The 13,984-nt window shown below is 48.4% G+C and overlaps 1 protein-coding gene across 4 annotated transcripts; it reads right to left on the reverse strand.

Moving 5' to 3' along the window:
• Positions 1-5,716: 5,716 nt before the first annotated feature.
• Positions 5,717-12,265, reverse strand: DDT (D-dopachrome tautomerase). 4 transcript variants are annotated; one of them, XM_030815973.1, is made up of 4 exons: positions 11,994-12,170; positions 11,456-11,631; positions 7,681-7,768; positions 5,717-5,836 (listed from the first exon to the last, which is right to left on the reverse strand). In XM_030815973.1, the coding sequence occupies exons 1-3, from the start codon at positions 12,099-12,101 to the stop codon at positions 7,699-7,701; spliced, it is 354 nt and encodes a 117-aa protein (XP_030671833.1). In that variant the 5' UTR covers positions 12,102-12,170; the 3' UTR covers positions 5,717-5,836; positions 7,681-7,698. The 4 variants fall into 4 exon arrangements, 3 of the variants coding, with proteins under 3 accessions (XP_030671833.1, XP_030671831.1, XP_030671832.1); XR_004030976.1 differs by lacking the exon at positions 5,717-5,836 and adding an exon at positions 9,165-9,303 and having other exon boundaries at positions 7,689-7,768; positions 11,994-12,265; XM_030815971.1 differs by lacking the exons at positions 5,717-5,836; positions 7,681-7,768 and adding exons at positions 9,050-9,303; positions 10,792-11,030.
• Between the last annotated feature and the right edge of the window lie 1,719 nt (positions 12,266-13,984).

The following is a 13,984-nucleotide window of genomic DNA, read 5'->3' on the forward strand; positions in this document are numbered from 1 at the left end:
ATTAGCCAGGCATGGTAGCGTACGCCTATAATCCTAGCTATTCAGGAGACTGAGGCAGGAGAATTTCTTGAACCCGGGAGGGGGAGGTTGCAGTGAGCCAAGATAGTGCCACTGCACTCCAGCCTGGGCAACAGAGCAAGACTCCATCTCAGGAAAAAATAAAATAAAAATAAATAAATTTAAGATATGCAAATTTATGTAGAGAAAATAAATGTTATATACCCTATAATGTTATTTCACCTAATTAGTACTTAATTATATGGATTTATTTTATGTTATAAAAGATGTTTTGATTTTGTCTTTTGATATTGACAACATTGTTTGGATATTCTTATGTTGTCAAGTCTGCATCTGCCTCCCCTGCCTTATTTCTTATGTCTTGCCACAGTTAACCCATTGTGCTTGTTTGTAATCAAACAGTTTGGGGAGGGGGGAGAAGGGGTTTACTGAATGTCTAAAAAAGTAAGTTTAAAGTGTTTGTTACCCAAAGTTTGGTGCATTTGTAAACTCTAATTACATATGTGAATGTTAATACTCTCAGTGAATTGTTATTGTTTGCAAAAATTCACTGGGCAGTAACATTTTGTGATAAATCCTACACTACAAGATATAAGTAAAAGAAAATACTTATCATTGTGTTACACCGTGTACAGTATTCAGTACACTAACACGCTGTATGGGTTTGTAGCCTAGGAGCAGGTGGGTTACACAATATAGCCTAGGTGTGTAGTACACTATATCATCTAGGTCTGTGTAAGTACACTCTGTGATGTCTACACAATGACAAAAGTACCTAAAGATGCATTTCTCAGAATGCATCCCTGTCATTAAGCAATGCCTGACTGTACTGCTAACCACCTACACTGCCATCAAGATAGGGAAAAGTCCTCCTGGATTCATGTGAATTACACCAAGCTAGACCCAGATCAGCACTCTGAGGACAACTGGAAGACCCTCCCTACAGGTGACCTTAAAGTAACGATTTCCCAGACTGGTTCCCAGGCCTCAGAAGCAGATGACATTTTAAAGTAGACAGCTTTTCTCAAGATCATGGATCAAGAAACTTCACTTCCACCTATTTTCTCACATTGGGCCTCCTTGTCCAAAAAACAAAAACCAAAAGAACCTCTTCCTTTTAATGAAGCCTCCTTTTTCTCTGGCCATTTATTAAAAAGCTGACTGGAAGTTGCTTGTCTCAATCCTGTCCTCTGATTCTCCCTCTGATCCTCCACTATGGGCTCTCTTTGAGGTTGTGTCTCATGCTTAGTAACCCTTACTGTTTTCCCAACAGGTCAAAAACAGAACTGACACCTCGTTACACCAACTCTCCAAATCCTGTCCATTTTAATTAATCTGATTACTGGTTATGTCAACATCTAGATCATGCAGAAGAACTTGAACCAATTTTCATTCCTGCCAACGCCAGGACTCGGTGGGCCAACTATGAAAACTGGGTATGTGACAAGGTGTGGCATCCACAACTGAGAAAACAACATCACTTTACTTCTTCTTTTGATGGATTAATTGGACATGGACAAACCTCTATGGAAGCTCAATTTCTGTCCTGTGCTCAGGTAGTCAGTAGAAGGAAATTTGCTGGGTACGGTGGCTCAAGCCTGTAATCTCAGCACTTTGGCAGGCAGAGGTGGGCGGATTGCTTAAGCTCAGGAGTTTGACATCAGCCTGAGCAACATGGTGAAACCCTGTCTCTACATAAAACACACAAAAAATTAGTAGGGTGTGGTGGTGGGCGCCTGTGGTCCCAGCTACTCAGGAGGCTGAGGTGAAAGAATCGGTTGAGCCCGGGAGGTGGAGAATGCAGTGAGCTGTGATCACACCACTGCACTTCAGCCTGGGCAATAGAGCAAGACCCTGTCTTAAAAAAAAAAAAAGAAAGAACATGTTCCCTTTGTTTTAAAAACAGGTATGGTGCTGAATGATTTATAGGTGACACAGCAAGACGATATTACCGTTGAATCTTGTGCTTTGGTTCCACAGGTGGCATCCTCAAGCCTCCCATGAAGGTTATAGAAGGTTCTGGCACTGACTCTTATGGTACAAACACTTGCCATATCACCGGATGTTACAGTAAGCTCACAAGCCACCCTTGTATAACATGGGGTAGCCCATCTCCTCTCTTCATTAGACTGCCAAACACTAGACATTAAATATGGATAGACCAAAAATCTGGACAAACTTGGTCACATAACGAAACCAAGCCACACACATGTCAAGGCCAAACTGCAGGCCTCCTATATCAGATATTTTGCAACCCATTCTCCTACAGACTGACAAACACACATGGAAGAAGGACGTGTGCAGATGCCTACATGATAGGTGACAAGACACCAGCCCCCAACCTGGTGGGTCATGAGTTCCACTCTGACCTTATCCGTGAACAACACTGGTCTTTTTATCTTATGTGGCAACAGATTATATAAAGGTTCTCACCTAAATGGTCAGGTCAATGTAGACTTGGATACCCAACACCTTCTATCACCAGGTGTCACCTTAAATGCCAGCCAAATTACAAACTTGGGCTCTTTTATACACAAAGTAATACTACATAAACATACTAGATATGACATCAGGGAAAACCCACTTGTGAGTTACAATTCTAAGTTATTTTCAGTACTGAGATCCTTTTTTCCAGGCGTTGGAAATTATGTGATGGAAAAGGCAGTTCTAAATCTTTCATAGTAATAGAACAAGAGTTCATTATTACTCTGCAAAAATTGGTAGCACTTGGCCAGGCGCGGTGGCTCACTCCTGTAATCCCAGCACTTTGGGAGGCCGAGGCAGATGGATCATGAGGTCAGGAGATCAAGAACATCCTGGCTAACATGGTGAAACCTCGTCTCTACTAAAAATACAAAAACTTAGCCAGGCATGGTTGCAGGCACCTGTAGTCCCAGCTACTCGGGAGGCTGAGGTCAGAGAATGGCCTGAATCCGGGAGGTGGAGCTTGCAGTGAGCCGAGATCGCACCACTGCACTCCAGACTGGGTGACAGAGTGAGACTCCATCCCAAAAAAAAAAAAAAAAAAAAATTGGTAGCACTCCAATTAGAAGTTAATAGTTTAGGAATTTATGGCCCAGGGAAAGGCAGTCTCTCTTGGATCAGCAAGGCCTCAGGATGTCAAAGCTGACCGGGCGCAGTGACCCACACCTGTAATCCTAGCCACCTTGGGAGACTGAGATGGGAGACTCACTTGAGGCCAGCACTGGGCAACATGGCAAGACACCCGCTCTACAACAACAACAACAATTAAAAATTAGATGGGTGTGGTGGTACATGCCTGTAGTTCCAGCTACTCAGGAGCCTGAGGCAGGAGGATCACTCGAGCCCAGAAGGTCAAGGCTGCAGTGAGCTGTAACTGCACCACTGACTCCAGCCTTGATGACAGAGCGAGACCCTGTCTCAAAAAAACAAAACAAAACAGAATGTATGAATGAACCTAGGAAATCAATCAACCGTAACAAAAATTTTAATTAAAAGTAATGGCAGACCAGGCGCGGTGGCGCACGCCTGTAATCTCAGCACTTTGGGAGGCTAAGGCAAGTGGATCACTTGAGGCCAGGAGTTCAAGACCAGCCTGGCCAACATGGTGAAATCCTGTCTTTACTAAAAATACAAAAATTAGCTGGACGTGGCGGCGTGCACCTGTACTCCCAGCTACTTGGGAGGCTGAAGCAGGAGAATTACTTGAACCCAGGAGGTGGAGGTTGCAGTGAGGTGAGATTGCGCCACTGCACTCCAGCCTGGGCGACAGAGTGAGACCCTGTCTCAAATAAATAAATAAATAAATAAATAAATAAATAAACAAACAAACAAACAAACAAACAAATAAAATAAAAGTAATGGCAAAAACCACGATTACTTTTGGACCAACCTAAGATAATTGCACTACTGCACTCCAGCCTGGCAGAGTGAGACCCTGTCTCTATAAAAATGTAAAATAAACTTAAAAAATGTCAAAGCATGATAAAGTACAGGAGATAAGGACCATGATTAATATAAGACCCATCACTCCAATCTTTGCCTCTGTTCTGGCATTCTCCTATGTTTTCACAGCACCCTCTTCTGTGTGACTCCTTTGTGTTGTATTTTTTTGTTTTGTTTGTTTGTTTTGAGACAGAGTCTTGCTCTGTTGCCCAGGCTGGAGTGTAGTGGTATGATCTTGGCTCACTGCCACCTCTGCCTCCCAAGTTCGTGCCTCATCCTCCCGAGTAGTTGGGATTACAGGCATGTGCCACCATGCCCTGCTAATTTTTGTATTTTTAGTAGAGATGGGGTTTTGCTATGTTGGCCAGGCTGGTCTCAGACTCCTGGCTCAAGTGATCTGCCCACTTCGGCCCCCTAAAGAGTTGGGACTACAGGCGTGAGCCACCGCACCCGGCCACCCCACTCATTTTGAATGTAAGTAGATTACCAATTCTGAAACGGGTTTTGAGCAGTAGCAACATTGACACAAATTTATAATATTTTCAATAAGATACTTCCTTCAATATGTAAAATGCAACAGATGTCATTTGCAATTATATCTGTGTACATACATACATACACACATATAATATATATATCTCACCATGGAATAAGTCTGAGCTGAAACATGCATTACTTAAAAAAGAAAAAACTTATAGACAGGATCTTGCTCTGTCATCCAGGCTGAAGTACAGTGGCACAATTGTGGCTCACTGCAGCCTCGACCTCCTGGGCTCAAGTGATCCTCCCACCTCAGCCTCCAAGTAGCTGGGACTACAGGCATGAGCTACCTCGCCTGGCCGGCATGACCTTTATGAAGAATGTCATAGAAAGTTTTAGAAAGCGATTAAAATTGACCTGAACAAGTGGGGATCTATGCTGTATGCCATGCTATTACTGGGGAGGAAAAAAATTCTCCTCTACATTCTTAGGGTCTCTGGAGATCTGGGCCTAAGAATAAAACTGAAATAAGACAGATTAACAGAAGAAAATCATTCAAGCTTTGCTAAATTTTCAGTGTACATGGGTACTTTCACAAGAGAATGAAGGCCTAAAGAAGTCACTAAAGTAGAAAAAGTTTCTATCTTTCAGATAGAAAAACAATACTTTTTTTTTTTTTTAAGACAAGGCTGGGCGCAGTGGCTCATGCCTGTAATCCCAGCACTTTGGGAGGCCAAGGCGGGCAGATCACGAGGTCAGGAGATCGAGACCATCCCGGCTAACTCGGTGAAACCCTGTCTCTACTAAAAATACAAAACAATTAGCCAGGCGCGGTGGCGGGCGCCTGTAGTCCCAGCTACTCGGGAGGCTGAGACAGGAGAATGGTGTGAACCCAGGAGGCAGAGCTTGCAGTGAGCAGAGATCACACCACTGCACTCCAGCCTGGGCGACAGAGCAAGACTCTGCCTCAGGAAAAAAAAAAAAGACAAGACAAAGGGGTTTGGATTATAGGCAGTAAATTGTGGAGAAGGGACTAGGACATACACGGGGGGCCAAATTAGAAGATAAGGATTATTTTAGTTGTGTGTTTATACAGATCCATTGGAACCTTGATTCACAGTCACTTGTGATGACAATGTTCTTCTCTTCCTAGTAAAGGGAGGGTGCCTTTCTTAGGGGAAATTGTGTGGCCTATTCTTAGATAGAAAAGGGCAGGTCAGAGAGTCTTTCCTGTATGCGCTATTTCTCAAGTGCCTTCAATTCAAAATAATTAATACTCCAAAGCAGCATATTTGGGGTGACATGTCTTTAATTCCTTCATTTGCCCTGCTGCAGACTTTCCTAGAAGTTTCACATATTAAAAGCTGAGTTGGTGACTATTGAGATAAGAGCCAGATGAATAACGAGGGATCTACAAACGGGGATAAGAACACAGATAAGAATAGGAATGAATAAGCTGAAAGGAACAGGTCTGAGCACATTTCCCCATATCCTGTTAAACCCACATCCCATTGCTGGGACAAGGTCAGTACAGCCGAATGAATGCACCTCTTTTGTTTGATGGAGAGTGTTTAGCTTGTTCTTTAACAGGTGCACCTTAGGCACTATTTGTCCCAATGGATTTACACAGAACAGCCTTATCCACCAATGATCACACAAACTCCTCTTTTTGAGGCTGTCAGTGTGTCCAGGGTGCAACAATTTTGTAATACAACAGAAGCTAAGCTATTAACTTCTTTTGCGGTTGTTGCTGTTGTTGTTTTGAGACAGAATCTCGCTTTGTTGAGTGCAGGCTGGAGTGCAGTGGTGTGACCATGGCTCACTGCATCCCTGGCCTCCTGGGCTCAAGTGATCCTCCCACCTCAGCCCCCAGAGTAGCTGGAACTACTACTACGCTCTGCTAATTTTTAAACTTTTTGTAGAGGCAGTCTCACTATGTTGCCCAGGCTGGCCTCGAACTTCTGGGCTCAAGTGATCCTCCCTCCTCAGCCTTCCAAAGTGCTGGGATTAGAGGCCTCAGCCACCATGACCAGATTGCTTTGACATCTTGAGGCCTTACTGATCCAGGAGAGACTGCCCCTCCCTGGGCCAGCTAATTCCTACAGAGAATAAATGATTTGCTTATGGTGTGCCTTTGATGTGCCAATCAAGCGATTCATATCTCCAACATAACTTTACCAGCCACCTTTCAGCAGGTTCCTGCCCCAAATCACTCCAGGGACAGGTACCAGGTAACAAGGGACCACTCCTATAACCCAGAGCCCATCACAATTATTCAAACTAGCCAGTCCTAAGTCTGTTTACCCTGTCTTGCCTTCTTGCAAAAAACATGGCAAAGCCTTTTGTCCACCTTTTGCCCTCACTCATTCTGCTTCCTGACTGACCCTGGTGCTTCCCCACGGCCCTGCATGGTGTGGTATGTCCCCCCTATCGTCTTGGGAACTGTGAGTAACAAACTATCTTTTAAATGGCTATCACCTCTGATCTGTGGCCTCACCATACCTGAATAAGGCCAAAATCCCGGGTACATTTTAAAACAAGTCTACAAGTCAAGGAATGCCAAGGATTTCCAGCAACACCAGAGCTAAGAGATAGGCATGGAACAGATTCTTTTTTAGAACTTTCAGAAAGAGAATGGCCTTGTTGACACCTTAATTTTGGACTTCTGGTCTCCAGAACCATGAGAATAAATTTCTGTTGTTTAAAGCCAGGCACCTCGTGGTACTTTGTTACAGCAGCCCTAGGAACCTAATATATTGTGTTTCTTGAATTTGAGGGTTCTTGTCCTTCATTAATTTTCAACATTCTCAGTCTCCGTTATCTTCAATATTGCCTCTCCCTGTCATTTCCCCTCTCTCTCTCTGGTGTTGCTGGAGTGCAGTGGCGCGATCTCAGCTCACTGCAAGCTCTGCCTCCTGGGTTCACGCCATTCTCCTGCCTCAGCCTCCCGAGTAGCTGGGACTACAGGTGCCAACCACCATGCCCAGCTAATTTTTTTTTTGTATTTTTAGTAGAGACGGTGTTTCACCATGTTAGCCAAGATAGCCTCGGTCTCCTGACCTCGTGATCCGCCCGCCTTGGCCTCTCAAAGTTCTGGGATTACAGGCGTCAGCCACCGCGCCTGGCCAGATCCCTCGACTTTCCCCTCCCTCGCTGCCCCAAGGGGTATGGGAGGGCCAGTGGGGCCCGGGGCCAGTGGGGAGAGCCAGGGTCACATGGGCTCCGGATGCAGGAGAGGAGAGGGAAGGAGGGCACCTTTCTGTCAAGATGAAATCACCATCCTTGAGCGTCGGCAGTTTCCCCAGGCTGTTGATCTGCAAGAACTCCTTGCTCTTGTGCTGCCCTGAAGAGGAAGAAGTCAGAAAGGGTCTTCAGAGTAAAAACGCTGCACTTCTACACCCTCCCTCCCCCTCCCCAAGTGGAGCCCCACAGCCCTGAGAAAGAGCAAGGTCTGGGACTAGAGGGCTAGATCAGCCCCACTCCCTGGGTGGGCCTCCCTGCCCTGCCACATTCCGGGGCAGCTGGGGGGCTTTGGTGGGTGGGGCCAGGTGCAGCAGGTGGATGAAGAGAAGTTTTCTGGCCAGGACTCCAGTGGGAATTTTAGTGAATTGTGTGTAAATGTGAGCAGTGTGAATTTGTATGTGGGTGGATGAGTGAATTGTGTGCCTGTGTGTGACGGGGTGTATGTGTATGTGTGAGTGGACTGGGACTGTGAATGTCAATAAATGGTGTGATTGTATATGTGTGTGTACGTTGTGTGGTGGTTTGGTCTATATGTGTGAATTTGAGTTGTGACTGTTGGATGTGGTGTGATTGGGTGTATGTGTGTGTGTATGAGTTAACTGTGTGTAAATGGTACAATTGTATATGTGGGTGTGTATGTGTGAATGTGATGAATCATTACTAGATGTGGGTGGATGTGTGTATGTGCATGGTTGTCTGTCCATGAGTGTGTAAGTGTGCAGGTGGCACAGTTGTGACAGGAGAGGACACAGGAAGCTTTACAGACCTGCCATTCGTCCCCCCAGCTATCCTCCCTGCCTGGGGGCCCCTGGGCTGGAAAGGTTGTGAAAGGTGGTGCTACTGCCAGGAAGGGGTGATGGGGCAGCTGGGAGGACGGTTTGAGTCTTGCCAAAGGGAGGGAGTCGAAGCTTGCAACCCTGGGGAGGAGGAGGGGCAGACTGGGGACCCTGCTTCTGGAAAACCAGTGACCAACCCCTAAAGGGACACAGGCAACCCCTGCCTCCACTCTACAGAGGTGGGGAAAAGGGGAGAGTAACGTGGCAGGCTGCCCAGCCAGTCATGGAGGGAGTAGGCTTCAGGAGGAGTACAGAGGTCTGGTCCTATTTTGGGGCTGAGGACAGGAGCCTCAGGTCAGCAGTCTGCAGGAAGGCCCCAGCTGGACCAGCTGCTCACACCTTCCCACAGGCCTGCAGATGGGTGTGGAGAGCAGAGCCTCCAGGCTGAGGCTTCCAGCCCCAGACCTGAGCAGTCTAAACATCAGAGAGCAGCCCTGAAGATGGAAATCATCCCCCTCCAGGTTCCCTACGGTCTTATCCACCAGCCCTGCTGCCCATGGTGGCCCAAGATGCCCAGGAGAGATAATAGAAGGTAAGAAGTCATGTTTGAATGAGGAAGCTCTCTTCATTTATTTCATATGAGGACGAAGAAGAGGATTATGTGATCACAGGAATGTTGCATGCGGGATAATCCAAAGCTGGTTATCACCAGGCCCTCACTCTGCCAGGAGATCTCTCTGGAAGAAGCAGCCAGCTCACAGATGCCCTGGATCCCTCCGTGCCCAATCATAAAAAAGTCACGACCGTCCCTATCTTGCCAATCTGCCAGGACTCCAGGGGGAAAAAGCGGATAAGTATCCTTCAGGAGACAGAGAAAATGGTATCATCAGCCTCTTGGCCAACACCACATCTTGCAAGACCCCTGCCACGTACTCCCACTGTGGGTACTCTGGACAGCCTGCCTCAGTCCACCAGGCATTTTGCAAACCTGCTCATCCCAGTAATGATTTTCCCCAACCCCCAGCACGGCGGTGGGACACTCAGCTGTGGGATGTGGCTACACATCATGACCCAGCTAGGACAGACACACAATACGGTAGCCTCGGTGTGTGTGCCGTACACTCTATCATCTCCATCAGTTTGTGTACTGAGGGGCACCCTGCCTCCTAATTGCAGGCTCCCTAAGGGCACAGTACCTCAGCCACCTGTTTTCTCAAAGGCTGAGCACAGGGTGACCCCCCGCCCCACCAACCCCGCCACTAATGTCTGTGCCATAAGTGAACATGCCCCTGTCAGAGGTAACAGCAAGTTTCCAGTGAGGAACACCAGAACTTGGGATAGCCTGGCTGGGGGCGTCGGGAATATGAACAGCGTCAGTCTTGTCATCATAAAATTGGCATAATGGAGATTATCTACCTCATGGGGATAGCATGTCTTGTCTGCGCAAAGGGAGAGTGGACAGGGATTGTAAGGATCAAATGGGATCATGAGTGTAAAGTACCTGTAGAGTACCTAGCACATGGTAAGCACTTGTATAACACTTGTTGTTAGAGTAACAGTTTTCCCTCAGTATCCGTGGGAGATTTGTTCTAGGATCCCCAGAGGAAACCAGAATCTACATTTGCTCAAGTCCCTTACATAAAATGGTGTAATATTTGCATATAAACTACACACATCCTCTCATATACTTTAAATAATCTCTGGGTTACTTATAATACCTAATATAATGTACATACTATGGAAATAGTTGTATTGTTTAGAGAATAATGACAAGGAAAAAAGTCTGTACATATTTTCAGTATAGATGCAACTATCGTTTTTTTTCCTCTGATATTTCAATCCATGGTTGTTTGAATCAACAGATGTGGAACCCAGTGACACAGGGGGCTGACTGTATTATTCCTCTGTAGCTTGAGGGAGGACCCAGCAGGATCAGCCATTCCTCATCGGCCTTCATGGACTAGCAAAGGCTCCATTTCAGAAGGTCTTTTTTTCTGAGCCAAGGTCTCACTGCCACCCAGGCTGGGGTGCAATGCGCAATCATAGCTCACTGCAGCCTCAACCTCCTGGGCTGAAACCCTCTTCCAATTCAGCCTGCCAACTAAGTGAGACTACAGGTGCACATCACCATGTCTGGTTAATTTTTAAAACTGTTTTGAGGGATGGCATCTCACTATGTTACCCAGACTGGTCTGCAACTCCTGGTTCAAATGGACCTCCCGCCTTGGTCTCCCAAAGTGCTGGGATTACAGGCATGAGTGCCACCATGCCTGGACAGTGTCCTTTTCAAGCTTCTCATGCCCTTACTTCCTCCTAGGCATGGATGTGGCTCAAGAATATCTTTTACCCAAGAGGAAACTTTAACTCGGTCACAGAACGCCAGGTTTGGGTTGTAGAGTCTTCTTGTGGGGGAGGGAGGTCTTTTCCCCTGTTTTCACAGAAGAGAAGGTTGCCAACTGGAGATGGTTCATTTCCAAGTTTGTCTGGGGTCCCCCAGCTATGCAGGACCCAGAAAGCAGATGTCTAGACATCCAGGCCAGTGCTCTTTCACTACTCTGTGAGTCTCCCGTGAACCTCACCTGGAACCTGGTTGGGACATAGGTCCAAAATACGTAACTTTAGAACATACCCAGAATTCCTTCTGACCAGCCTGGCAAAGTTCTAGAAAATCACACTTCAGCCACGTGTACCCACCCTGTCAGGTGCCAAAGCAGGTACAGCACACAGACAATCCCACATGACCCTTGCACTGCCCCGGGGGATGTTAAAAGGGAGTCTTCCGGGTTCACAGACTTACACGCTGAGGAGCAGAGCCAGAAATTCATTCAATCCTGCTCGCACTTTGAAGATGGTCCTAACAGCAGGAACCTAAGGGGTCAGGAAGCCCCAAAGCCCCAGACCCTGATGTGTCCTTACTGGGCAGGGCAAGAAATGGGTTTTTTCCCCTGAGGCAGGATCACTGGCTCCAGTCTGCGGCAGTCCCACATGGATCACCTGCTACCCCTACGCACCGGTCCTGGCCCAGGGCTAGCTCCTTGGTGAGAAACTCAAAGAAGTGGGCGCTGTGGCTGCGGTTGTCCTCGGCGGTGCCCACTACGCCGATGGAGGAGACGGACAGCTGCGCGCAGGGCTCGGTGGACCCGTTCAGCGCCATGGCCAGGCCCGGCCGTACCGTCACGTTCACGCGCTGAGGGAGACATGAAAAGTTTTGCCCGAAGCTGGAGCCGGCCGGGCTACCTCTGGGGACCGGACCCGAGCGCGTGAAAGCCGAAACGCGCAGTGTTCGCGGGGACAGGGATCCCGGTACAGGCCGAGGTCCCTGAAGGTCACGTCCGGGTCATGACTGGGGAGGGCGACAAGGGAAAGACATGCGGAGGGGGAGCCGCGGGATCGTGGAGCACGGAAAGTCAGAGCTTGGCGTGAGGAAAGGAGTGGAGAGTGGTCCCTGGGGAAAAGATTCGGGGTCACTGTCGGGGAGGCGGAGCAGGGACGGCCGGACCCCTGGCCCACCAACCTCCCCTCGCCCCTTGCTGCCCGGCCCACGCTCACGTCCGCAGGTTTGCCCAGGATGGAGGCAGCGGCGGCGCAGAGTCGTTTCTCCAGCCCCGCGGGCACTCGGTTGGCGGGCAAATTCGTGTCCAGCTCTAGGAACGGCATGGCGGGCAGAGGAACGGAAACAGCTCTGGCGGAAAAAAAGCTGGGGGTACCGAAGGCTCGCGGACCAGGGAGGAGCGGCGAGGCGCCACAGCCACCTGGCTTCTCATTGGCTGGACAGAGACTCGGCGCTCCCCGATTGGCTGCCCAGGGTACATCCCGCTTCTGCAAACAAAAGTCACGTGTGCCGGCTCTGATTTCCGGAAGTCCCATCGTCTCCGCCCTACGTGTAGCCCCACCCACTACAGGTCTTTAACCCGGTAGTGGCCCCACCCAGTCTCTTCCCCGACCTTCCTGCCTGGCGCCAGGTGGATTTCCCTCTCAAGCTTGCAGCGCTATGGTCGCCTGGTTCCTAGCCCTATTAGAGGTCTGAACACCCCTAACACAACAAGGACACACACACACCTATGGGGGTCTTCCCCAGGCTCGACCCTAATAACCAATACAACGGGAGCTTAAAAGGTTTTTGAATGATTTGCCACCATTTCGAAGTCAGGCAATTTCATGTTCAGTATGGAAATCTGCGCTTGGGCAGTCAGGAGATGTGGTTACTCGTGGGGGCGCGGGTAGGGCTAGGCAGGGCCCTTGGGCTCACGACAATACCTGTCCCTGCCTGGTCGCCACTGACATCTGCCTGTGTAGCCTCTTGTGCCGGTGGTGAGCCACTGTCCACCAGGGGATGGCAAAATATGTTATTTAAAACATGGAAAGGCTTGGCACGGTAGCTCACGCCTGTAATCCCAGCACTTAGCGAGGTCCAGGCGGGCGGATCACCTGAGGTCAGGAGTTCGAGACCAGCCTGGCCAACATGGCGAAACCCCGTCTCTACTAAAGATACAAAAATTAGCAGGGCATAGTGGCGGGTCCTGTAATCCCAGCTGCTCGGGAGGCTGAGGCAGGAGAATCGCTTGAACCGGGTAGGCGGAGGTTGCAGTGAGCCGAGATCACGCCATTGCACTCCAGCCTGGGCGACAGAGCGAGATTCCATCTCAAAAAAAACACCAAAAAGCATGGAACTCTGTTGGTGTGGCTTAAACATGAGTCTGTGGTCGGTGTGGCAAAATCACTTGAATTGTACATTTCAAATATGATTGAAGTTGTGGTCAAGCAATGTGGCTTACACCTGTAATCTCAGCACTTTGGGAGGCTAAGAAGGGAGGATTGTGTGAGCCCAGGAGTTCAAGATCAGGCTAGGCAACATAGCAAGATTCTCTTCTTTGTTTTCTACAAAAAAAAAAAAAAAAAAAAAATCTGGGTGCTGTGGTGTGTGCCTGTAGTCCTAGCTACCTGGGCGGCTGAGGCAGGAGGATTGCTTGAGTGCAGGAGATCTAGGCTGCAGTGAGCTATGACTGTGCCACTGCACTCCACGCCAGATGACAGAGTGAGACCCAGGCTCCCCCCTCCCCCGCAAAAGAGATAGGAAAAATTTGTACGTTTATATGTACAATTTCAACTACATGTATAAAATTCTCTATAAGTGTGCATACTTAAAGGAGCCTCCACTGAAAAGGCCGACAGAGCCTCTGTCTGTCATGATCTTGTGCTATTAGCAGTTTATTAGATGACTCAGATATCAGAAGATCTGAGACACACGACAGGAAAATATGACAGTCCTAAGGGGAGAGGGCAGGGACCGGTGGCAAGTCTGGGACCAGGTGTGGGGCGTGGACAAGCCAGTGGTCAAGGAGTGGGGTGTAGAGAAGACTGTGGTCAATGTTAGGAGGAGGTATGGGAGAGGGCCAGGAAATAATGAGGGACTTCCCTTCCTGCAAGGAGGTTCATGAACCAGCCCTGCACCCCACTTGTGGGACACAACATCGCCCCACAGTGAGGAGAGAGACCAGGAGACCAAGGCTGATCCTGATTCAGACATCTTTCCACCAGGT

This window comes from Nomascus leucogenys, chromosome 7b, assembly GCF_006542625.1.
Source record: "Nomascus leucogenys isolate Asia chromosome 7b, Asia_NLE_v1, whole genome shotgun sequence".
Lineage (NCBI taxonomy): Eukaryota > Metazoa > Chordata > Mammalia > Primates > Hylobatidae > Nomascus > Nomascus leucogenys.